Source organism: Columba livia, chromosome 5, assembly GCF_036013475.1.
Source record: "Columba livia isolate bColLiv1 breed racing homer chromosome 5, bColLiv1.pat.W.v2, whole genome shotgun sequence".
Taxonomy (NCBI): Eukaryota; Metazoa; Chordata; class Aves; order Columbiformes; family Columbidae; genus Columba; species Columba livia.
The window spans coordinates 66,062,546-66,089,456 of record NC_088606.1 but is presented as its reverse complement, the minus strand read 5'-3'; the positions used below and the strand labels follow the sequence as shown (position 1 = coordinate 66,089,456).

Genomic DNA, 26,911 nt, shown 5'->3' with positions numbered 1-26,911 from the left:
GAGCTGTATAATAAATAAGTGATTATGAAAGAGGCAAGTCTACCAAGAAATGGTGTTCCCAGGGGAGTTTCCCCATCGTGAGTATTAACAGATGTGCTCAGAAACATCCGTATCCAGAAAAAACGGAGGCAGGGAGAGGGTTAGAAAGTTGAATGGGGGGGAAGGACACCCTCGTGACTGGAATCAGGTGGCGGTCGCGACATTCATTCACCTTCCAAATGAAAATCTCATGTGCAAAACTCACAACTGACCCCCTTTACAAGCCACAGGCTTCCTGAAAATCCGTAGCTGTATCTTAAGAGGGTCTGTGTCATGGTCCTGGAATTGCCTCCCCTCTCCCCGCTGCCACAGCTCTCGCATTGGACTTGGCAGCTCCCACATACAGCGAGAAATACAGAAAATGAATGAGATGTTGTTTCTTAGCACCACTAGAAATCCTTCCATGGCACTGACAACAGCGCAAAACGAACAGACTGTCTGAAACACAGCCAGCTCATTGCAAAAGCCCTCGGCCAGGTGGTGATGCACCAACACTTTGCTGAGCATACCTGTGTTTCCATATTACATCTGCACCCATAAGCATAAGCAGAGCTTAAAAATTCCAAAAGGTTACCATACAGATGATCTTACCTGGATTCTCCGACATTTTTAATGCTATTTAATACCAAACAGCACTGGGCCACAGTCCCAGTTTAATGCTGAACTTCTAACTGGAGCTCAGTTTGGTGTTATAGCTCTTTTAATGCTCAAGTGAGTGGAGTTTCCAGGGTGTTACCATCCCATCCCCATTCAGAGGAAGCTTGGCCAAATGATTGCTCACAATAATACCCCTGAACTTGGGCTAATTTTGTTGCTATGCTAAGGATGCCCTGGGTCACCAAAGAAAACTTCACATCACACACAGAGGTGCTCACAAATGGCACTGGAGGCTGTATGTGTGCTTACAATTGGAGAGAGACAATTTTTGTTGATAACAGATTCCTTACAAACTTAAGTGCTCATTCGATTAAAAAAATAATAATTTTGACAAATCCTTTAGAAATGAAATTTGCAAAATGTGATTTCAAAACTAGGTAAAAAAAGTTCTGATTTTCTCAATTCAAGAAGACCATTTTGAAACAACATTTATTTGTACCGCCAAAAAAAATTTCTGTTGACCCCAAAGAACTTGAGGAATTTCACATCCCACTCCAAAACTATCTCAGATATTAAGCCTGATTTTGTGGAGAGCGCAGAAACTGGCTTTTGCCAATCTACCTTATTTTGCCCAAAAATATAAAAAATGGATGGAGGGACCTAGAGTTGTTTGGTAAGGAACGGGGCGCAAACAGTGTTATTTTTTGGACTACAGAGCATTATGTGCTGCGATCCACGTGGGGTTCAGAATAATGGTAAATAAGGGAGACTGAAACTGATACTTGACTCACCATGTGAGAGAATCGGACTATTTAAAGTCTCTGACATCACATTCTGCTTGGGGGTATATCACATTTCTCTATCCTACACAGCAAGATGAGCTGTAAGACAGTGATCCCTGTGCTTTGCTATGAAGCCGGTCGAGTTCAACCTCCCCACACTTCCCAGATTTCCCATTCAAACCTGCAGCACTCCCGACTTCCCAGTGTTCCCAAATTCCCTTGGCAGGACCATTCTCATCCTTTTCCTTACAGTGTTTGATAACAAGCTCTTAGCACTGCATCTAAAACATAGTCGCCTCAAATGGAGACCTCAGTCAAAAAGGCATTGCTCTAAATTACATGATGTTGATTTGCACTAAAGTCAGTTCAGATGAATTATAATGTAAAAATGCTTCCCTACATAGTAGAATAAAAACTTGCGCTACGTTTTTAGGATTAAATAAAATCCAAAACAGGTTGTTTGCTAACTCACAACAAGGTGTACAGGAGGAGCAAACATCATCTTGTACTTTGGTCACTGATGCTGGGTGTATGTGGCTATCAAACGTCAAAGTTGGGGGGAATAATGCACATTTCCCTGTTCTCTGTGGCCTTTCTGTATCAGACTCCCAGTCACAAACACGGGCTTTGGACCCCATCAGTTTATCTTGATGAGGCCCTCTTGGCCTGCAGTGAGGACAACAGGGACCCCATGCCTGGTGCTGGGGTGCCTGAGCAAGGAGGTCCCTATCCCTCCTCCAACATGGAGGAGAAAACCCCTCTAGAACCATTCCTGCAGACACTGTCACAAAGGTGTCATGGGAGAGTTAATATTTGTGACCAACTTCTCCAGACATGCCAAGAAAGTACAGGAGCAGTCAGCATCAGAAAAAAATACCTATAATGCCTCAGCTCCCGCTTCGTGGTCTACATGCATGATGTGTGCTTGCTGATAAACTTAATTGCATCTCGGAGCACACTCAAGAATCAATCTCGGTTTGTCCTGAGACGCCAAAGGCCATTACACTTCCCTGCGGAGCCCTCCCCTCAACCCCAGAGTACATTAATACATTTCTTCTGTAATGTTCTAAAGTGGAAGCTGGCTCTGCAAATAGATGATTTTTTTTTGGCAAGCTGTGCAATCCCGTTAATGAAATTTAGACATACCACACAGCAGTTTTATGACAAATGCTTAACAATTTCATTCGATATTCATCTTGAGGAACTTTTTGAATTTTAGCCTTCAGTCCAGAATATAAATTTGGGGGTGGCAGTTTCATGGGAAAGAAAAAAAGTCGTTCTTTATATAATTAACTTCCTGAGTATAAATACACTGCTTTATCTCTTCTGTTTCTTCCTGTTGTATTTTAAATAATTAAAAACTTAACATGAAGGCATACATCTTCTTACCCCAGAGAGCCATGAAGACTGAGAAGAAGACAGTTGCAGGGTTATCAAAGAGATGACTTGCGCGAGCAGTCGCACAAGCCGAGCTCATCTTCCAGTAGCTGCACGTTCTGTCACATAAGGGACACATGGTGATGTTGTTTCTCTCGTCACACATTTCCATACTGCAAGGAAGCAACAAGATATGGAAAAAGCACGGTCATTACAGCTCCATCTTCCACGCTTCAATGATCTTTTCTCCTCTGCTCAGCATCTGTTTCTGGTCTGAAGAACCATCAGATACTACCCTCGTTGCTGAGGGTGGTAAAAAAACATCATTCTTGTTTTGAAATACTAACTACAGCAATAGATAAGGTACAAGGGAAGCGCTGAGCATCAAGAGACTGGAGTTCAATTTATTTTCTCTGCAGTCCATCTGCGAAATAACAACAGTGACCCTCCCTTTGACTTTCTTCAGCTGTTGGAAGCAGTACAAAGCAATCTTAATGAACAAAAAGAAGATATCTGTTTTTTGATATCCATTATCTGCTTTGTTACTCAGTGTTTATGCTTGTACAAACGATGTAATTTTCATCTACAGATTATGGTGATGCATGCAGGGTAAATAACACAAAATCATAAGGCTTAAAAATATTATAATATGAAACTCATTAAAAAAATTGAAAATAGTAGGACATCAAGATTTGGTTAATTTGACCGCAGTAGCTTATTTTAGCCACATATATTCTCGATTCATCCTTATGTCACACAATGCCCTCCTCAGCATTTTATGATGGGAAGCACTAAAACCTATTATAAGAAGGATTTTGTTGCTTTCCTTCAACATAATGATCTGAGTTAGGAAACAAAAACCCAACCCTTTGGTTGGCACAGGACAAGCCCTAAAAACTGGGAGACACAGACCCAGCTGTGCTCACCCTAGATATTAGTGACAAAACATTCATAGAGAAAGGTAAATTTTACTTTGAGGTTCTAGTAGCCTCCAATAACAGAATCTATTTATTGAAGTATTTTACCTTGGTATGTTCTCATCCACAGTGGCACAGCCATATAGGAAAACGATAATCCCTACTATTGAAGCTGGAATGAGCATTTGTGTATAAACTCCCAGCCAGGCAAAATATAGTCCAATCTTCTCTCCAAAGTATTTTCTGAAATACATTAAAAAAAAAGAAGTGAGAGAGAAAAATGTTTCCTATTTCTTAAAATATAACATGGCTAAAATTACGAATCACAGCTGGATTAAGCATGCAGAAAGTAAGATCTGGTGACCTGTGGGAATTTTTTTCTTCTCAGAGGACTCTCTCATGATGCTTGGAGTTAATCCAGAGATAGAGGCACCATGAAAGTGAATCAGTCCAACTAGTAACTTTTTTCCCCGGTGTTTTTGCTGCCTAAATTTGTATCTTTGGATCTCTTGTGAGCTAATCCTCTTTAAAAGGACCACGTTTCTTCCAAAGAGTAACAGCTTTTGCCACAAGCAAACAAAAATCATTAAAAATATGTTCCTGCAAGCTTTCACACTAGGTGGGACACATCGCCGTGTTTCTAAACCCATGGAAAACTCCTTTTTCCCCAGCGAACTTCTCATTCTCCAGAGTCCATGAGCATCATTGTGCACAGCCCCAGCGCTGCCCCATGGAAACACGACATGAAGGGCTGAGCTCTCACCTCACCAGGTCGATGGGTTGGTATTTGTAGAAGACCCCATAGCTCGCCCACTCCTCGCACAGGAGCTGTAAAACAGAAAGGGAAGGCGAAAGCTGAAGCGTTTTCTCCTTTGGTCCCAGCAAACTGCAGAGCTCGTGCGGCAGATCTGGTCTCACCACTTTGTGGTTTCAACACATCATCTACTAATACACACAGTCTGCGTTCAGTATTAAAAAGAAATTTGTTGGTTTGGCATGCTATGATACAGTGATAAATTCTAGAACGTTAAAATGCTCTTCAGCAACAGGACCAATGGAGAATTATAGCACGGATGGGGAGAGATCCTGCTTTTACGATCTGTAGGAAATATCTAGAAGAACGGATGTGAAAGATCAATATGCTTTGAGTTTCAAGAACGCAAAAACTATAATAAACTAGTTTGTTTTCACTGTACTAATATTTAGGATTTGTGCAAAGGTGCCTCCAAGGCTGCATTTTAAGAGCTTTTCAGCTTTTAACTACAAGAACACAATGATTTCCACTCCTCCTTTTGGTGAGGATATGGGCCAAGGAAAGAAATGATCCCCATTAGTGATTTACGAAATTGAACCCCTCACAAAAATAGGTTCCTCCAGGACCTTCAACTTATCCTTTACTTCATAAAATACATTAATAGCACTTCTCAGATCTGATTTTTTTTTTTTTTTTTTCTTAATTCAGATCAGGTAACAGAGTGAACAAGAAAACAGTGTATGTACAAAAAATACTGGAGAAGATGAAGTGGGGTCACTGGCCACCCAGCCATCACCTCCTCCATGGGACAAGGGGAAGAGAAGCTTCACATCTGCTTGTGAAGTCGTGTCTCCCTTTTCTGCTTCTCTCCCTGCTTTGACCCAGTGATGTGACCTTGGTAGCAGGATGTTCCTGGACCGACTACTGATATTTCATGGAGATGCTTTGATGGTCACTTCTGTTTTCATTAATTCAGCTGGCAACAACCTCATCTTTTTCCTTTTTCCTCTTGTATTGCTTTCTCAAATGTAAAAGCATGAACTGATCACTGCTGAGATATTATTTTTAACTGAATATTGGGTAAAAAAGGAAAAAAAAAAGGCAGAAAAATTCAGAGCTCGGTTTCACAAACCACCGCGGGTGGGTGGGGGCTGCACAACCAGCTCAGCTATAGAAGAAACTGCAATGGGGAACAAAGACCTTAAACCAGTTATCATTACAGGGAGGGCAACATTATTCATCTTGTTCATGGAAGAACAGACCAAACAGGATGTTATTGCTGAAATCAGTAGGTTATTTTATCATGAGAAACTTGACATGTGTCAGCCTCCTACATTTCTCCAGCGAAATGCAGCAAAGCAAGGACGGGCAGACTGGCCCCTGCCCATTCCCACATTTTATCACACAGAATTCATGCAGTGAACAGCCTTTCTAGAGCTGTTCTGCAGTTCTCTTGCCAAAGCATTAACACAAACTTTCCATGCTGAACTGCTGTACTTCTCATGTAAACGGTTCGGGTAATTAAAAATATACAACTTTTTTACTTTTCTAGAAATACGACATCAAAAATATAAGTTGACTGTGGATTTTCCCCTTTGCAACCCAAAATAGTTAATCTTTATTAGTTTCCTTACAATAGTAAGAGCCAAAACTGAAACCTAAAAGCAAACCTTTATTAAAGCCCAACATTCTTGCAAATTTTATTTTATTCTGCTTTAGGTTTCTTTCAACCACGTTTTCCAAAAGCTCAAGGCCAGCTGCCTATGCCTGGGAAACAATTAATGACTGTTTAATTAATTTCATTAATTAATTGACAATTAATGATCCATGTACGCTAAATAGGATTCTTCCTTTCATTATTTTTTTACTTCATTTTTACATGCTAAGTTTGTGCTGGAAATCAGATCCCTCTTCTGGGATCTAAGCTGGTCAGGCACATCAAGAAAATACTGAGCTACAAAGATTTTGCATCAGTGCCATGTTTCAGTTTTGTAGAGCACTTCAAACCAAATTTGTGGTTAAACTACAAATGAATTACCTCATTTATTCTGACATTTATCAGCCTGATATTCAAAGCACAGCTTCAAAGACACGATTAGAGGAGACCAGAGCACTAGCCCTCAATATTTACTTCATTTCCATGCCTGAAATCTTTAATTTTGTTGTTAAAAAAAGGCACAAGCCTGGCCTAGCACTGGTTTAGATTAAAGAAAGCTTCAAGGAACCAGAAGGGATGTGCCAAGACACACCAAAAGATTATTTGAAGGAACTGGAAGTCAAAAGCCAAGGTAAACATTTCCAAACACATGGGTGAATTTGTGAGGTTTGAAAAGTTAGTAACAGATGATAATCCAGATGCTTTGAGAAAACATGGACTTTCACCCTGGTTTGGGTTGAGCAATGTGTTGCTTAATAATGAAATGACAGGTATGTGGTATTTTTAACACAAATCAATAGAGGGGGAATAACAGTTGCTGTCTTTTCATGAGCCATTTGCACCTTAAGACCCAACATGCCTTTAATTTTGGGTACTCATTTTGATGTGACCAACTTGGAGGGCTTTAGATCTGCTTTTCCTATGACCTGAGTCCACGCTGGTCCACAGCACTTCTCTTGAAAGGCAAAAGTTTTGAGTCTGAACACCCAACACATATGGCACCCCAATTTAATAGCTGCTTTTGAATGAACTGGTTGCAACCTCTCTACTTCAATTTTTGTCTGATACATGGAAAAAAGGCTTATCTTCTCCAGAGAAGTGTGATCAGAAGGATGTAGTAACAGCACATTGAATCTGAGAAATCAATGTTTCTGCAAAGGGTGAAAAATTTGCTTTTTCTTATGAGAAGCATTTCCTTAGAATAATTCCTACTCATTTTACTACATTAAACATATGTCTTTCAGTATAGATACAATAAAAACACAATTTAAACCACATACTTACGCAAGAATTGATGGAATGCATCAGTAATACACGCACAGGGCAGTCTCTGCCTGAACAGCACCCATTACAGCTTCACTGAGAATGTCTCATTTCTATAAATATTCAATTTTTACCTTTCCCAATTTATGTTTTCTACCGCCTCCCTCCTCCCCTCCACCCAGTTGTGATCCTCACACTCCAGTGAAGCAGAATTTGCTTCAGATATGGATACCAGAATATAACTAAACTGGCCTGAAAACACATCATCTGAACTTTGGCAGGACTTAATGTGTGAATACTGTCAATACTCTTACCAGCATGGCAAGAAATAAATCATTATCAAGCTTGGTAATTTATACATATCCATATTGCATTCCATATCGGGGCAAATTTCAACACTGGAAAGTACTTCTGTACTTCTGCTGCTTGGCATTTAGTGCCTTTTTGCGGTATTTTCTGTGAAATCTTAGCAAATGCCCAGAGCCCAACAGTGGACTCTTGCGAACATGTTAAACGCCCTTTATATCAACTTACTTTTCTGTCATTAGGTTCAACGTTTTCACCTTCATAGTCACCCTTTAAAAAAAAAAAAAAGAAAGAAAATCTGCGTCATTCAGTGAGTTGTGCCCAGAGCTGCTATGCATCTTGCATACCCATGTATCCCACTCACTTAATGCATCAAAACCAGAAAAAGCAATCTGTAAAATAATGCTGTATTTTAGGAGGTCATTTGTCATCGCACACTTTGTCTTCTGTCATCAGGCACATTAAGGAAGAGTAATAATGTCTGTCACTGGGGAAAAAGGAATGAATAAGTGATAAAGGTGGCCTAAAAATGTCAAGGGAAAGGATGCGGTATTGCCATGGTATTTGGGGTTCAGCTCAGTCCACTTGAAAGAGAAGAGACCAGCTGAGAGAGCTGATCCCTATCCAGACTATCCAAACACTCAGGGCCGATTAGATTTGAGGTTTGACTTTGGAGCTATTTTTAAATACGATAAAGGGGTAAACTAAGACAATAAATAACTTATATGCAAGACTATCAGTAGCTGTCTAAAGACAAATACATTCAAAGAAGTTTATTTAACCCTTCTGGATATCTAAGCGATATTGCTGTCGTTTAGGAGTGCCTGACATTTATGATAAACATCAGGCAGATAAAGAGGCTGTTCTGGTCTCAGTTACATCAAGATAAAACACTCGTGGTCCCGTGTAAAACCAGCACGAGTGAGGGGAGCAGAAAACTGTGAAGACACCCTTCATCTTCACATCCCACGCCGGAAAACCGGCACCAGGCTCGATGGCCCTTGCACACTCATCATGAGCAGCATGACCGCCACATCCCCTTGACATCTGTCAGGTCTGTCTGTAAGGGTCAGACTAAGGGTGTTTGTCATTTCTAGTCATGCCATGAACGTATGAATAAAAACGTCATCAGCATCCAACTGCTGTGCACCTCCCGCTCTGCTCTGGCAGGATGGGGACACCCAGGTTGGGTATGAGTGCCACCAAAATTCCCCACCTCTCTCTCATCCTCTCTATGAACACTAGAGCTGACTGCACCCTGACCTCTTACCAAACTGCTCAAAAGCAGATTTCATCAGTAAGATGATCTGCAGTCACATCCAGGCCCATGGAATATGTCATTTCAAGTTCTTGCATATGGTGTTTCCTCCAGTGGTGACTGATCCCACGGCCACATGGGCACTGACATGTCTGTATTTGCACGGGGAACACCAGGGAGATGTGGATGAAGGAACCAGCCACTTGGTGCTCCACAATAAATATGTTTCCTAGCACTGATGCCAGGGACCTCGGGAGCAGAAGGTCAGAAAATAACAGAAGCATTTAATTTGCTAAGCCGCCAAAACAATTCTTCTAATGTTACCTCAAAACATCAGTTATCATCATCAAAAATAAGAGCAGAGGTGGGGGATTTATTAAAAGCAAGCAGAGTGATGGAAACAACCTGCAGAATTTACTGCAGTTGTGATACAAGTCAGCAGAAAGTCAGGACCCGAAACACTCGTGTTTGGGGTGATGCCATTAATACATAACACATTAAGGATTTCTTGGTGTCAGATAGTAGACACGTAAAATATATTCTGAGATCACTTACATCATGCAAAGGATATGCAGCAGTGTAAACTCCATTGGCAAGCAGACTGGTGATCCCTTGAAAAATAAAGACGTAACAGTTACTTACAATTTTGAGGTTAGGCAGTCTCACTTCATCATTCTTCCTGGAGATTTCCCTCAAAATAACAGTCATTTGGTCAGATAAAGATTTTTCTGCCATCTCATTCCTTCCCATGTAGTTTCATTTTTAATCATATAGGTTATTAAACATGATTCATTTTATTAAATAGAAAACTGCAGAGAGCAAGAGGAAGTCATATATATTTGAGAATCAAGAATTAGAAGCCAATGACTTGAAATTAGCCATTAAAATAAATCACATTTTCTGAAAAGTCAGTTTGATTTAAGGGCAAGCCCGCAGATTTGAAAGTGTGTAGCAGAAGGCTCGATCACAAGAAGAATATGGCTGGAATTGATGGCATACGGGAACACACATACGCACACATCATCCACACAAGGTTTTGAATTCAGATTTCAGATTGATTAGAGAAATTGTAGGGAAAGCCTTTGCGAAGACCTTGGCGTAATACTTACCATATTTACCACATTTTCGTCTTTTATTTAAAAGGGCAGTTTCCTTCTTTCTTCCCTCTCCTTTCCCTGTTTACACATCCGTTTATTAGTGACATGCATGAGGCTGAAAGCAATTAGTGCTTCATCTATATCAGGTATGTGGCATAAAGGACCTGGAGGAATCCTGCCTTCCCAGGTATGGTATCACTCCATAATTTGGGGCCAGATTACAGGTGGGTTGGGAGCAGTTAATGAGTAAGTTTGGAGGAGCACAATGGCAAAGGGCTCTTCGAATTCCCCAAAATCACTTGGCTTGACCCAGACCTTTGAGGACTGTAGCACATTCACTTCGCTAATGTTCTTGCTGCAGCTGCTGGCATTAATAAAACTGCTTCCAATTATGGACTACTACCCATGTTGGAAGGTGTTGTGTTGTGTTATTCATGATATTTGTGAAGATATAGAGATTCAAGGAACCCATCTTGTGTGCTGGATCAGAGCTAACTCAAGTACTTGTCTTTGTGCAGGACTGAGCTGATTAATGCCAATAATAAGAACAATAAAAACCATCTGGCCACTGGCATTATGGAGAATTTAAAAGGACTCAGAAAAAGAAAAGAAAAATAATGTGCTACAGCGTGCTCCGTGTTGCCCATCAGTTCATTGCTAACAAACGAGGGGGACTGGATTTGAAGGAACAGTGAATATGAACCAGCAAATAGCTCATTGTAGGTTCACCAAGACATTCTTTGATTGTTCTTGAAATGAGAATTTTTCAAGTTCATTAACATTTTCTAGATACTAATCACCTGCTGGAGGAACTCCTTCAGGAGTGCTCACTATCCTGCAGTATCATTAATTTTCAAAGCCTTATTATACAGTGCTATGAATTTTCTGCAAATGTTTCCATACTTCTGGCAGAAATAACTAGTGAGCAGATAAATTATTTCTCTAGGGCTGCGCGACCAACCAAAGAGCTACACAGTACACTTCTACATGGTAGTTAACAATGAAGACAGGATCACATTTTCACAGATTTGCAAAATAAATAACAAAGACAGCAGTGTTCACCGGGCGGCTGCCTTTTTCCTGCTGGGCAGAAATGTTGCAGCATTATCTGTGTTTGCTCAAATGTGTTTGCAACCTTTGCTGGGTTGTAACCCAGCGTTCTGGCGCTGGAACACAAAGGACTCAATTGAATTATGCTGAGCACACCCATGGATGGGCTGTCCTAATGACATTTTTATTAGGTATTAATATAATGCGTGACTGTGCCACATTCTGGAATAAGAATGATCCAGGAATCCCAACACTTTCCTTTAGTCTCTGCCCTATTCAACCGATTTCTAATGTGTTTCGCATTTCTGTACCAAAAAAAAAAGGAAAAAAAAAATCAAGTGAATAACCAACTCCAAGGCAAGAATTCAAACTGAGCTGTATGACCTTCCCCTTTCAAGAGTGCAAATACGTAATTTCCAATGAACACGATCCAGCACCAGACTTGAAAAAGGTCCTGAAAGTCACAGAGTAATTTGAATTTCCCATGCTACAGGGAAAGAGTGCTTCTGTTAATACTGGCTGAACACCAAAATTTAGTGTATATAAGGACTCAACAATTGTACATTGTATGTTGTTACTTCAACAGAAAAGTCAAAGCATGGAAATAATTTCTGGCATAATTATTCTTCTATTATTTGATGTATTTCTAAGCAGCTGATGGGTCAACATTGAACAGAACTACCTGTAATTCAAGTTCCCATTGTTTTATTTAACTGCTTGTAAGCACATAAATGCTATAACAGATTCCAGCAGTTATCAAACATTGTCTCCCATGTTCATGCAATTTTCTCATCTAAATTTGTTTCTATTGGTTGTCTGTTAAGAAACTTGGATATGAGGGAATTTAGCCTTCTGCCTTATATAATTTGGTTTACCATTAACTATTTGTTAACTTTGGTGCACATACAGGTTGTTTCCAAACGATGGACCCAATTTCAAAGCAGCATACTTCACAATGGAAACATGTTACAATTACACCAAAATTTACAAACTGTTTAATGAGTTATCAAGTTTCGGTAATCTTTTAATAAATGCTTCTTCCACGTCCTGTATGGACAACATTAAGACGATAGTCCAATCCCTAACATTCTGTGATTCTGTGATAGTCAAATTCATTGGTTGCAGATCAGCAGTGATTTTAAATTGGGTCCGTCTTTTTTAAACACCCCGTATATCTATATCTCATGATATGTATAAAATATATAACAGCTGAACAAGAAAAGCTGCCAACAAATCTTTAAGGTGACCTGATTTGCAGTTCACATTTATGTGTATTATGAATTTAGCTCATTGAGCAACAAGCCCTAAGGCTGAAATCCTAAACGACGGGCTATGGCCGTACAAACTTCACATCGACTGACTTGCAAAAAACATTTTGAGGGCTAAGAGATGGGCCAGTTTTCAGTGCACGGCTTAGTCCTTGGCCGTTCCACCGGCTTAGTCTCAGTTCCACTTAGGACAGCGTCTCGGACAGTCACCAGTTAAGTCAATTTCATTCAAGTCACTGAAAATCCAACCCACGATAAAAAGATGAGGTTCCTGCTTAAAAGGAATGGGCCAATCCACAGGCTTTCACTGTAGTTATTAAAATTCACAGCAATACCTTCATCCACTTCACTGTGCGTAAAACTAAACCAATGCAGAGCACGTGTTATCCACTGGTTTATATCACCATCCAGGCCTTCAAAGAACCTAGCAAACATCTGCAGGGGGTATACGCTCACTTTCCATTTAATTGAGTCAAATCTATAAATTCACATATGAAAAAAAACTCCAAACAGCTACATTAATTAAATTAAATTTCCAAATAAAACAATTATATCCACATACATCAATTTAGAGAACAGGGGAAAAACCTAAACTCTGCAGCCACTTAAAACTTGCAATTATTTTCAATACCTGAAAGCTACATTGATCTTAAAGCTGAATAAAGTTCCTTACCCATGCTATATTTTGCTTTGGTACATGTCGTTCTTTTCAATATTTCATAAACCTATAGAAGGAAAATAAAAGAAAGAGTTATTTCAGATACTGCCACTGAAAAGCACAATCTTTTTTTTGTGTACAGCTCAAATATTGGCAAAACCAAGATGCTGATGAAGTCATCATTCTTTAATAGAAGTCATGGTATTTAGGAGAGCAGGTCTTGAAGGCTTCCATCCTGAGTTATCTATACAAGAGAGAAATGCTTAACCAAATAGCCAGCTACCAAGATAACCAGGGGAAGAAGAGTTACATTTAACCATTCACATAGCAGAAATGCCATTTTCGCTCCTCTTAGACACTGATTGGAGATCAGAAAACCCTCTTGTACCTGGACCAGCTCTTCCCTCGCCTCTGCCAGATCAAGTTGGCTTCAACCCAAGGACTTCAGCGGAGCTACATAATGTGCACACAGCCATTTATAAAAAAAGTGGACTAACACAAGCTGACCTTAAAATTTCTCAGCTTGCCTGACCTTGGTGGCAGAACAGATGTATTTATTTTTACGGTGTATTGCATTTAGTGTCAAATAACCTTTGCACATATCAGCCCAAGTGGTCAAGCTCTTGCCCTGCGCCTCTCTGGTGCAGCGATGTTCTTGGACAGCAAAGCAAAATCTCAAGCAAAAACCCATCTGCCTGTCATCTTGTAAGTCCAGGGACTTCAAGGGCTGTCATATAGTGACTTTCAGTTATGTAACATATTTTTTTTCAAAGGTCTTTGGCTTAGTTTCTATTCGTCACAGACTCAGAGGGAGTGACCAGATTCCTGTTCACTTTGCACTAGGTAGAAGGGTCAATATTTGTGCTGTGGTTTAAAAAGGCATAGGAGAAAGGCAGGAGAGAACTTTAAGAAACAAGAATACAAAGAGAAATGCGTGCAGGATAAAATGATGCTGGGAAACATTCTATGTCTTTTATTACAGAGTGATTTATAGGGATTTCAAACAAAGCAACATGCTTCCAGCATTACTGTTGTATGCCCAGTGTTGCTTGAGTGGTTTAAAAAGAAATAACCACGCAACTCTCCCATTCCTTCCAGCCTCTGCTATGAGTTCCTTTAGTTTCAGTCCATTTTCAGTTCATCTTGCTCACCCTCTTGTCCTACGGTGTCATTTTAGTCTTGCTACATTCCTCAGACAGCTTGTTGTCATGAATTTTAAGCCAATTTGCTCCCTTAGGTTTCCTGTACTTACAAGTTGGGCTTTTTTAGACACATAAGAGAAAATCTACAAACAAAATCTGTTATTTTTTTTCCAATCTCAAATGAAATGTTTTATCGCAAATAAACCAATTCAATGTTGGTCTTTTTCTTTTCCACTTCTGTGCTGCTGCATCTGCCTTCCCTGGTCAAACTCACTCAAACCTGATAAACCTGTGCTCACACCAAATCAGTGCACGTCACACTACAGGGGAGCTACATCAGGGAGTCCCCAGACTGGAATTTCCAAGCAGGAAAGGGAAGTTAAATATCTTACACCTCTTATCGTCGTAGCAATAAAAGCGAGCTATAATTGAGATACAAGCTCTTTTCGAAGCCACTTAGCATCCAAATGTTAAATATAAGATAAAAGCCTGCTCACAGTCACATTCCAACGCACCGATTAGCAGCAGAGGAGTGGGGCCAGTCCACATTATACTTTGAAAAATGTTGTAGCAAGTGCTGCTTGGCACAATCCCTTCCAACTGCCTGGGATACCAAGTGAGCTTCTCCTCTCAATTCCCCCTCAGTGGCTACAAACGAGGCTACAACTTCTCCCTCACTCTGTTTTATTTTCTGTGAGTCACAAAGAAGTATTCAAATATATTTTGTGATATCATATTCCTAGTATTAGGCTTTATTTCTGTAAAGGAACTGCAGAAGTTTAATTATGAGAGGAAAAGTCCCTCTAGCACGGAGGCAGGAACAGCTCAGCCGTCCCAGTGTTGCGTACACGTACATCACACTCACTAACGTAACAGGTGAATAGACGCAAAATACCAGAGCAAGATGCAATTTTCTGTCCTTGTTGCATCTGCTTCAAGCAAACTTTAATGTTAAATACAGATCATAAATAATGTTAAATAAACCCCATAAACCTCAACGCTTTTAATGCCATTCTAGAGAATTGCCCCCCAAGCCCCTATAGTTATTCCCTGTAAATACTTGGCTCTTTCATTGAAATTTGTTTTGGGAGATTCCACAGCATTTTATAAAAATTGTTATAACAATGTTATAGTTATGAAAACATAAATGAGGCACAGGGGTGGAGGCAGCTGGTGGCAGAACCAGTGGTAGAATGTATATCTATTCCTTTCTGGTGATATGTCCACTAATAAACTGTGTCCCAGATTAACTGTGAACTGGAAAGAAGATCCAAATTATTTTCAAAAAGGGAACAACGTGTTAGCATCAAACACTGTGAGCTAAAGGTGGAAATGCTTTATTTATAACTTCAATAACTGATGTCAGGGGCCATGCCTGGAATTTGATTAAGTCAAACTTGCAACAGGCTTTGTACTGAAGCTGGTAAAAGGGCTATTAACACCATGACTAAGGCACTATCCACCATACATTATTTATTTACAGTACTTACTATAGTGCTTCTCGTTTTGCTGTCAAAGAAGGAATCTCTGTCAGACAAATCAAATCTGTTAAAAGATTAGAAGGAAGCCCATTAGGTTAGAAAAAAAAAAAAGGCACCAGTAATTTCCTGCTCTTGTTGACCCCTTCGATATTTTCATTCCTCCAGGGGCTCTCTCATAGCTAACATTAAAGAATAGCTTGTAGAAACCTCATTACAAAGAAAGTCCATCCCAACTCTCATATTTTAAAGAAGCTGCTTATATGTTTCACTGGGTTTATATATTTGTAGGGTTTTTTTTCTGCACAAAAAAAAAAGACTGTTGGTGCTGGTTTAAGTTGAATTCCTGATCACCACTGGCCTTGAATTTCTCCTAATAATCTTTATAGTTTTGTCTGTACCTTAAGCGCTGTAAGGTCACTCTTGCCCCCCTTATACAGCAAAGACATAGGTGGTCTCACCAAAAAAAGCCATCACTGCAAAGAGTGTAAGGCACTTCCAAACCTAAGCTAAGGAGCATCTTTTGGGCTTTTTCTGAGCCACCAGCCTCCTTTGCTGTAGGAACATCCTCCATGCAATAAACACAGAAAGACGTTTCAGGCAAGAACATGTCAAATGTTACATCCATCAACTGGCCCAGTCAACATGTTTGCGAATCTAATACACAACTCTATCAGTGTTCTGCACCCCTTCATTAAAAAACTGAAAGAAATCTGTACGTACAGTGAAGAAATCCTGCCCTAGGACTGTTATTGGTTCCAGCTGGCACGTACATAAACAGCCTTCAAAGCTGCTCCTCTGGGATGCTGGCCAAGGAGGAGCAGCAGCAAAGCAATCCAGGGCAGGCAAAACTTTGGCCGGGCCTCACCTTATGGGCTTTTTTTCCCTACACCCACATTTAAAGCTATTCTTACAGATACAAAATCAATGGCAAAGCTGCCACCGACTTCACAGCATTGCCAAAGTTAAGGCCTGGTTGACAGAACATGTGTGAGCTGCCCAAACCAGATGAATCAAATAATTCCGAAATCGATCAACTCGTATCGTTGGCTACAAATTTGACTGAGCATTTTATTTTACATGGAAAAAAAAGAGACTATTGTAAACCACATCATAAATTTTGTTTGGCGGTCTAATAGTTTATGTGTATAATTATATAGATGTGTATGATGTGCCACAACAGCTGCTAAAATACACATCGATTTCACAGAGGGGTTCTACTAACCCTCATTCCTCAAGAGAGCCAAAAAAATTAATTAAAAAAACTAGATTTACTGCAAAATTGAAATATTCTTTACAGGAATCCCTAACAAGGTGTTTGCATTCATTTTCCCTTTCACCTCTTGGTGCCTTAGCTGCTCTCAGGAAGGCTGGAACCTGTTGACATGAACACTTACAGAAATTTTTCACTTACAGGTGCTGTTTTTCTCTGGAGAAGGGGTAGGAGAGGCGCTTCATCGTCTGAGGTTTGTGTTCTGCTACTTTTGGCTGGATGGGCTCTGTTATTTTTTGAATTACTGTATTAATCTTTTTCAGAAGGCCATGGGTCTGATTGATCTGATACATCTGCGTGGGCAAAGAGAAAAATAAAAACAGTAAAAGCTTATTGCTTTTTGGTTATCCATAAGAGAGAGTGAACTGTAAGGAGTAAATCATCAATTAAATAAATACATTGGAATAAACTATTGAGGAGTATAGCTTACCTTGGAAATAGTCAGAAACACATGGATGAATGGGAAAAATCAAACCAAGGCAAGCAGAGGAAGCCTATTGCATTTCCTCTGAGCCAAAATATGATCTGTATTTGATTCCAAATAATTAGGCTGGGGGGTTCAGTGGAGATAAACTCAACTCTGGCTCCTGAGACACCCACTCCTCTGGCACTTACTATTTTCTTGGTGCAATGGGACAAAGAAACAAAGGAGTTACGGAGCCCCTGTGCAAAAACAACACACGCGCTCTCCTCTCTCAGGAGGCTTTCCCGGGAATATTGTGCAGGTTTCAGGGTTTTTCCCTGTTCTGTATAAAGAAGCCAAAATATCTTGAATCATTTATTGCAGTTCTGTAGCACTAAATGCAGGAATTGTGTTAGCAGGTCACAAAAGCAGGTTATAGGCTTCCCTCTCTGAGCCACAAAAACTACACACAGATACAGGGCAGGGCTACCACTGCAGGTAGATGCTCGGATGGAAATAAGGCTTTGGGGGTCTAATTCTGCGTCTGATTAAAATAGTTGGTAAGTGAGGCAATAATGGGGATTAATACGAAATCCAAACCAAAAGTGTGGTTTTAATGTTGTAATAAATGATGCTGGGCTTTCAGACTGGCTCTTGCTCCATTATAGACTTTCCTCTGCAGTCAGGGACGTGCACTTAGTCCATGTTTAAATATTAATCCATCTCTAAACTGTGCTCACTGAACAGGTAGCTATCTATCATGGATGATTTAGAATTAAGCTCATGATGAAAATATACTGTCTTTTCTTTAATGATATTTCCAATATTCTGAAAGGTCATTTATTTTGTGCTAGAGTAGTCCCAACTCCTGCAAACATGACTAACGCTGTATATGAATAGTCACTAAACGCAGGGAGGCTACAAACTGTTACTCTAACACTCATTTTTGGCAGTCTAGCTTTTTGGGTGAGAAAACCCTCCAAAACACACATCAGTTTCCTCATCAGTTGAAACATCTCTTTTAAAACACACTGAGAGGATGAGGCAATATATGAAATCATTCACACGGTGAACAGATAGAAGTGGCGGATGGGAATTCCCCATCTCCATTCCTCCTTCCAGTTATTCTTTCTGCTGTCCCAAGCGAGTTTGTGACTCATTTTGTGTACAGATTAGTCAACCGTTATTAAAATGCTTGTGGGAAGAAAAGCCTACATTTGCAAGGCACTCAGAGATAAGCGTATGTTTAAAATATGCCTTCCAGAGGGAATAAAAAAGAAAATCAGGACTCACCTTTTTTGTGGGCATCTTGAGCTTAAGAAATTCTGCCTCTCGGCACAATACATTCCACGGTGCATGTATTTTTACAAATCCAACCCCATGGATTTTAGTCTTTCAAAAAAGCAAGAGAAAAGGTTACTGATGAGGGCGAATTAGGTATTTTTCCTCTTGTGTTTCGTACATATTTAAGGAACAATCTATTAACGCCAACACGATAAATCCCATTTGTTTGAGACAGCCAGTTTCTAACAACAGGACAATCACTGAACACCTCTCTGTGCTGAGCTGCTATAAAACGTGACTCAAAACTACTATTGTCTTCCAGAACAATTACCGCAAGGTTAAACAGATAAAAATTGTTTGGGAAATAAAAGCTGATGACTGTGGACACAAATACAGACTAAGCCAGTTAAATTTGAATCACAGGCATCCAGCCAAATGGTGTGATTTCCTCAGTGTGTTGTAATTAATGAAGCTGAGGGAGTCCTGGCTGCCTCTTAAGAGCTGCTCGGGATCACTAAGGACCAGAACTGCAGTAAGAAAGAAGCAGCCTCAGATACACAGGTGAATATTTGCATTAAGACATTATGCATTTTAATAAGGAAAACACAACAACAAATGGCAGGTTTTTCCCCCTACGCTGATGTGCTGGATATAGAAGATGACATATTAATAAATCCATGCATCTTGCTTTCATCTCTATACACCACTGATTTGGTTTGGTATCTTGTACCAAAAGGACGGGGTTCTCTCTCTTTTATGGTGTCCTGAGCTCTTCTGCATCCTCTGAAATCGTGTTACATGTCACAGGTGGGGACCTGCATTCTGCAAAGGATTTCAATATCTATGCCTTGGCACGGGGAGGCTTCCCATTTACTACAACAACTTGCAAGTTGCATAGAAAGCAATTCCTATTTTCACCTGGGTGACAGAGAACTGAAAGGGTTTTTTGCATTATACCATGCAAAATATATTCTTTATATATATATACATATATATATATATATATGTATACACACACACTATTATATATATGCCTGTAATTTGTGAATGACGGATGGCAGATTTTAATTTTTTTAAAGACACTCTGATCACAAGTCTAGATGTTTAATCTCAACTTTTAGATCCTGTAAATAAAGTCAGCATAAATGTTTTTCTCTCACAGGAATTGCAGGCATATTGGTTGGATCAGTTAATTGTAATAGCTTTCTTTGAAATTAATATGGCTGTGGCTATTTCTACTAATCACACACTGGCAGTACTTCACACACATCATTTTTTATATAGTCTAATGATCTTTTAATAGAATATACTGTTTTCAGGGTACAGGTGGAAGGCGTTACAAGCTGTACTGTTCACATCTAAGAATGGAAAGAGCTGACTGTAATACAGACCCACGTGTTCAAGCTAGAGCATGTACCAGAACCCCCTGAACAAATTTAATTCTCCTGAAGTCTATCCTGAGGTGTGAAATGTCACTGTCTGTATCAGGTATTTCTCATCAGAACTGGAATTACCAATGGATCCAAACTATAGCATACTGCAAACCCACCAAACTGGGATTAGTGTTGAGAGCAATTTAAGCCTCACTTCTAGATACACAACACATCAACAAGCTGTGTTGCGACTGTGGATGTGCCACGAGTCCTGGCCAAGGAAAGTAAGAAACTTCAGCTCGTTGGGGCATTAATAACACCGCAGGTCATCCCTGTGAGGCAAATGAAAACGGTGGGTAAGGATGACACTGCCAGAACTGAAATCAAATTCTGAAAGAACTGAGCTTGTGTAACCTCGATCAGAGCCAGGTTCACAGGACTGGCTTAGCATCTCCCAGGATTCAACCACCAGTTATCCTCCTCTTTAACTGTTTGAAATGGCTCCTTACATCCTCATCGTGTTCCAGTTCCAGACCAGCCTCCACGAGGTTCCCTTCGTACTCCTCCCTGCGAAACCTCTTGTCGTCTTCATGGCAATCCACGTGAGGTTCGCCTTCCCCCATTTCCAGTTGCACTCCCTTCCCAGGAAGCGGCTGGTCCTGCTTGGTGTTCCGGGTGCTTGAATCATTGTGATGAACTCTCCTGGCCAGTGTCCTCCCCGCCGAGGACCTCTTGTAATGATAAACCAGGATGTAGTCGACTTTCCTCTTGCCATCTCTGAAGTAGAGTCCATATTTGCAGTCAGCATCTGGATTTTTGGATAGGGAATTTAATAACTGCAAGCAGGGAATTGGGGCATGGAGAGAAGGAGAGAGGAGAAGAAGAATGAGTACACGTGCCAACATGGACAAGAGATAGACCATATCCTTGTGTCAAGGACTCTTTCTTGCCTGGAGCACACAATGACCTATCTTCAAACAGCAAACATACAGGACAAACCCCCCCATACTGTTTACTCAGAACAATTTTGCAAGTTAACACTTGCAATTTTACTGAGAGCCAGCTGGGATTTCACTGGTCAGAAATAAATAGATAAAATGACTGGGATTTAATCTAATTACCAGCACACTAGTTCATAAGTCGGCTACTTTGTGGATTTGGTTTTCTCCTTTGGGGGTTAATTACCACTAAGATCATCTGTCCTTTTCCACCCAAGACATCTGCCTTTCAATTCTGACAAATAGATTAATACCATGCGCAAACATTTCTCACTTATCTATCCTTGCGAGTTCGTATCATCTGAGAAAGAGATCATCTGAGATACAGACTGAAGGGAGCCAGCTGGTTGGGACGCGCGGCCAAAAATGCACATGGACCATTGCCAGGGAAGTGGGTTCATTGCTTACTGAGTTCATCACTGTTTTCCCCCCGCCTCCACTTATAAAACCTGTATCACTTTGCAACCTGATGGTGGCAAAGGCTTTATTCCCATCTTGAATTAACGCTGCGTAAGTGTTGCAAGATGCAAGAAATGGTAAGACTTAAAACACAATTCCATTTCCAAGCATTTATCTGCAAACTCCACAGGGCAACCACAGAAACAGAGAAAGTAATAACAACTATTAATTTCTACTTTCAATAGCACTTCTCATGCATAATTCACAATTCTACTCTTGGAGATGCACAGACCATTAAAAAAAATTTGCTAGTGACTTGCATTTGTTTTTACAAACAATATCACAGGAGTGGCTTTGCAGGGACCAAGGACGCTTTCTGGCTTTTAATTTTACAGATGAATTTTAAGCCTTCAAGTAGGCGTAAGGACTCGTGCTCCAAATAATATCAATTGGCCATCGGTTGCAAATAGTGTCGGTGAAAACCCATTTTGGATGCGTACACCTTCCAAGTTATTTGCAAACACCTGTTTCTAAGACAGTCTGATTTTTAAAGCCCAGATGAAAAGAGCAACCTCTGAGCTTACTGTGCAGTATATCACAGCCAATATAGCCAAATTCCATTGAAATCCACCCAGTGTTGCAGAAATTTGCATACTTCTCTGAACATCGCTTTGGAGAGGGCAGGTCCCAGCTCCCATAGCTATAAACCAATGCCTTTAAGAGACAGTCTGTTCCTCCCTTTTTGCCTTGCAGAGATTTTTTACTCAGACAACAAATCCAAGCAGCAAACCCCATTTTCCTGGGTGTGGAGGGAGGGGAAAGCACACTGGAGAAGTAATTAGACACGTGTAATGAGATGAGCGTGTAGCAATAGCGCACGGCTTGGCTGCATGTCCCCACCTCCTCAGTGCCTCGTGGTTTTGCTCCATACCTTTCCTATCTCTTTGTCTCTCTTTTTCCTTCAGGATCCCATCTCTCTTTTCTATTTTACCTAAAACTTTTGCTTCAAATACATAAGTATATCATAAAATAATACAGCCATTTGCTGGCACCGTGGAGCTGACTCCTTGTCTTATTCCCTGCTCTGCATCTGTCTTATTCAGCCATGACAATAACACATTCTCCAGGGCACAGGCTGCTCATGTTTGTGCCCCATCTAGATATTCCTGTTTAGTTCTTAAGCATAACTACAACATATAAGACCACTAATAACTGTTACTTTCTGATTACTTCATGTTTAATGGCATGCACCTCTGAATTCAGAACATTATTGTTTTTCTTTATGGCAAGCATTTCTTGTTGCCTTTTAGCAGCAGCAGCAAGGCTCAGCTGTAGCTGGGCTTTGGCCCATGGGGACAGCCTGCTCCTGTAGGCTGCTGCTCCTCTCAGATTCCCTTCCTGATGCAAGACCAGCCTTGGTTATCTTTTCAGGATGTGGTATGACTGCTGAAAGCACCCACAGGCCACATCCTTTCTTACAGTGCTGCTACATTGAAATACAGAGGGAGTTGCGCTGACTTAGACCATGGAAGACTCACGTCCCTTCGGTTGCAAATGAGACACAGAAAAGACGTTTCAGTTTTATCAGAGCAGGAGGGATGTATACACTCTGACAGAATTATTCCTCCTAATTAAGCACAAGCACAATGTATCAAGTGTTGCTTTATATCTTTCCCCAGTGAGACGTGTTATATAGCCCACTCCACCCCAATTCTTTCATACAAATAAACTCATTTTTATGTGTTTATGATATAACCAACTCCTAATTCTGTTAGGTATTCATGTTATTAACTTCCTTTAAAATCAGTTTTAAAGAATTTAAGCAAGGCACAATTAATGACACTGGAAATCTAACATCTATTGTGTGCTACAGACTATTAGTTGAACGTTACCTATGTTAACAATAGCTTTTGCATGAAATTTCAGACATTTTGGGGCATCTATACGGGCAAAGAGATTTAAAGGTTGCCACAGCCTTATTGCCAGATTGAGAATAGCCAAGCCCTTTTCAGGCTACGGGTTAAACAAGGATACCTTGATTCCCTTCTTCCCATCAAAGAACAAACCCCACTAAACTTGCATGTCCTGTGACTGGTGGGAATCCTCCTCAGCACTTCCAAAAAAAGAGGGAGAGGATTTTAGAGCATCCTGGGAATGGAAGGAATGGGAAATAAGCTCAGGGGTTATGATACATCTGGCAAGTCCTCTACTCACTGTACTCTCGTGCTGGTCGTATCCTATATCCTCAATAGCTCGGATGTTGATAATGTGGATCCCCTTCTCCTCAGCAGGTAGACAGGAGTATTTCTTGTTCACCCTCATTCCTGTCTCCTCTGGAGCCTCGTTGAGATCTTCTGGCAGAAAATCCACCCCATGAAACTCACTGTCTGTGTCTGAAAACAAAAGGAACAATTTCACCAAGACGCTTTGAATACCAACGCTTGCTCCTCCCAGAGCCACCCCCAGCTGCAACCTGTCCTGTTCCTGCCACCTTCTGCCAAGGAGCCCTTGGGCAGAGCTCCCACCCCTTTCCCGCTCTCTTCTTATTTAAGTAGTCTTGAAAATCTGAGGTTTTCTCTCTCTCAACCTGTCAGACACCCGCACTGTTTCCACTTATTGAGTAAACAGATGGGCTAAAGGATTTAACGTAAACATTTCACTACAAACAGCAACCAGATAACTGATAAAATGCAAACTAGTGTTTGCATGTGTGAATTTCTGCAAGCAATAGAAGGCAAAGTTTTCCAAGATTTGATTAATTTTAACATTGAAGTAAAATATTCCAGCATTATGCTTTTTTTTTTTTTTAAATCCACACAGGCACACAATTTGCTCATTTAAAGAATAAAGCAAGGATTTTAGAGTTTAATCTTGAAAGGATATGAAATTAACTCCCAAAAAACGACAAACAACAAAAACATCCAGAGGAACATGCTCTAATAGCAGCTATATTACAACAGCCTGTTGCTGCAACTAGTTCAACACTGCTTCTGGAGCAGACAGCAGCAGAACTTGAATGGAATGAGCCCATTAGCAAAAATACTTCCCTCCTACCTAGAACTGCCACCAAGCTTATGATGGGGTGAGGACAGATATCACATTTTAATTAACTATGTCTTAGCCTGAGAGCAGGTTACTCCTCTTCACGAAAACTACCCATTGGGATCTGGTTGGACTTCAGGGATGATGTGGAAGGAAGAGACAGAGAAAAATCTCATTCCCCAACAAGTCGGCAGGTGCTGTGAAACTGAGGAGCACGGTTGATAAGCTGGAGGGTAAGGCTGCCACTTCAAGGGGTCTTGACAGGCTGGAAAACTGGAAAGACACAAAGTCCTGTGCTCGGACAGAGCAGTTTCAAGCACAAGAACAAACTGGGCATGGACCAAATAGAAGGTAGCTCTGCAGAAAAGGACCTGAGAGTCCTGGTGGGCATGTTCAAAGTGAGTGATCATCTTGAGTGGTGAAGGATAGCTGCCTACTGGACTCTGTTAGTAGGAAAGGAAAGACAGCAGGTCTGGGGAAGTGATTTTCTCCTCTATTTACACTTTCCAGAGCACAGCTAGAGCGCTGCAACCAGTTTTGGCTGCCCAGCACAAGGAGGGCATTGCCAAACTGGAGCAAGTTTGGCCATGAAGATGGTCAGGGGGCTTGAGTGCAGGAGGAGAAGCTGAGATCCATACTTATGCAGCCCAAAGACAAGAAGGCAAATGATGGGGTCCCATTCCTGCCTTCAACTACCTACTGAGTCGGTACAGACATAGAGCTAGATATTCTTCTCACAGGTGCACAGCAAAAGGATGGGAGGCTACAGACACAAGTTGCAACCAGGGAAATTATCACTAGACATAAAAAAAACCCCCAAACAACAAAACAAACAAAAAATATCACAAAAAAACCAAAACAGAACAACTTATTTCTTTAATGACAGGGATCACATGATGGAGAAAGGGCTCAACAAAGCTGCAGATCTTCATCAAGGCCTGGAAGTGGTGGGAGCTTGACTGCACACACTGCCAAGCAACTTGACCCAACTTTAATGCTGGGAGGGCACCACACAAACCTGAAGTCCAGGTTCTTCATGGCGACATGGGTGAGTGAGCTTGGACAACAACCCGCAGCAGCAGAGGAGGAAGGTGAGGCCAAGGCTTTGTCACATTTCTCAGGCTTATCAGATTAAGATAACATTATTCTTATGAAAGCCACACTTCTCTGAAATTAATAGTCATGCTTCTCCGGAACTCATCAACACCATAAATTTGTGCATCCTAATTTCAGTTTTTGTATCTGGGAAATCTGCCTAAAGCTGCCTGCTTTCCTAGGAACTGCAGCGCTCATTAACACCATCACCTTTGCATAAAATCTGGGCGGCAGTTCTCCTTACATATTTGATGCCCGCAGCATGTACACCCACCTCTCTGCACATCTGTGCTGCAGGTTTGGGCTTTTCTTTAAAATTGTCACATAGTTTTCTCAGAAAAGACGCCACACTTGCAGCCTTGGGGCAGCATCCTCAATCCCAGTAAATCACTTGAATAATGATTTGTAATAAGTTAAAGAAGCTTTTTATGGGGTAATACACAGATGCAGCCAAATATGAGCTCTCTTGTGGAAGCAACAAGCATGTTTGCTACGCGTGTACGTTCTCTTTTCTCCAACATACACATGCATATAAATACACAATCCCTGAACACATGGGAAGAGATACACATGCAATGAGCTACAGGATCCTATGTATTCAATATTTTATTCTATAGCTGTAAAATACATAATAATAAAGCAAGTTTTGGAACTTTGTAAGCATAGCAACCTGTGTTTTTATTTGGAAGAATGCCCAAAATAACTTTCTAAAAACAATAGCTTAAATTCTGTAGGAGTCCCCTGTCCTTTTTCCTTTTACTAAATAAAGGCCAGTTACTTCAGCAGGTAACAGAGGATATTAGAAGAGAAGCACCTTTTGCTGACTATGACTCTGAATATTTTGTATATCTCATAATGGAGCTGTGAAATGAACAGTACTAGTTTAAAAATTCCAATCAGGAGTATGTTTAAAGCAGAAAATCACAAGCTTCACTGAGTCCAAAGGAGCTCCCTGTGTTCTGGGGCTGCATTTCTGAGCAGCATTTGTTAAGTCCACAGCACAGAGCAAGGAGACCTGCTCAAGTGATTCAGTCCTATTGTGCAAGTCCAAACAATCACCCATCCGCAAGCATATATTTACATTTGTTTACACATCGGTAGCCTGGCAATATCGGAAAGAACAAATACTGAAGGCAGGCAATGAATCACACCATTTTGGTTTATTATGGCTACTGGAAAAGAGATGAAACGCGAGAACTTTATTGATACAATCTTAATTGCAACAAGTTTGATTTCTGTACTTAAAAATGATGTCAGGATTTAATACTAAGTAAAGCCATCCAAACCACTTTGGTAATTACAAATGCACTAGTTCACTTATGCTGATTTGGCAAAGGTCAAAGCATTCTGTTGTGGAACACAAAATATCTTTTGGTATGGAACAGAGTATTATACAGACTT

At 40.6% G+C, this 26,911-nt stretch overlaps 1 protein-coding gene across 7 annotated transcripts in view; it reads right to left on the bottom strand.

Annotated features, from left to right (window-relative positions):
• The window catches only part of ANO1 (anoctamin 1), a 78,932-nt gene that overhangs the window by 20,907 nt on the left and 31,114 nt on the right, over positions 1–26,911 (bottom strand). For 5 of the 7 annotated variants that reach the window (XM_065065541.1, XM_065065544.1, XM_065065545.1 and 2 more), the window contains 12 exons: positions 23,588–23,766; positions 20,486–20,812; positions 18,613–18,711; positions 17,058–17,209; positions 15,656–15,710; positions 13,039–13,090; positions 10,060–10,125; positions 9,506–9,561; positions 7,921–7,962; positions 4,476–4,540; positions 3,821–3,955; positions 2,808–2,968 (listed from right to left, as the gene is read on the bottom strand). In XM_065065541.1, coding sequence (XP_064921613.1) covers positions 2,808–2,968; positions 3,821–3,955; positions 4,476–4,540; positions 7,921–7,962; positions 9,506–9,561; positions 10,060–10,125; positions 13,039–13,090; positions 15,656–15,710; positions 17,058–17,209; positions 18,613–18,711; positions 20,486–20,812; positions 23,588–23,766 — 1,389 coding nt within the window. The remainder of the gene's footprint in view (positions 1–2,807; positions 2,969–3,820; positions 3,956–4,475; positions 4,541–7,920; positions 7,963–9,505; positions 9,562–10,059; positions 10,126–13,038; positions 13,091–15,655; positions 15,711–17,057; positions 17,210–18,612; positions 18,712–20,485; positions 20,813–23,587; positions 23,767–26,911) is intronic. The other 2 variants (XM_065065542.1, XM_065065543.1) reach the window with 1 other exon arrangement.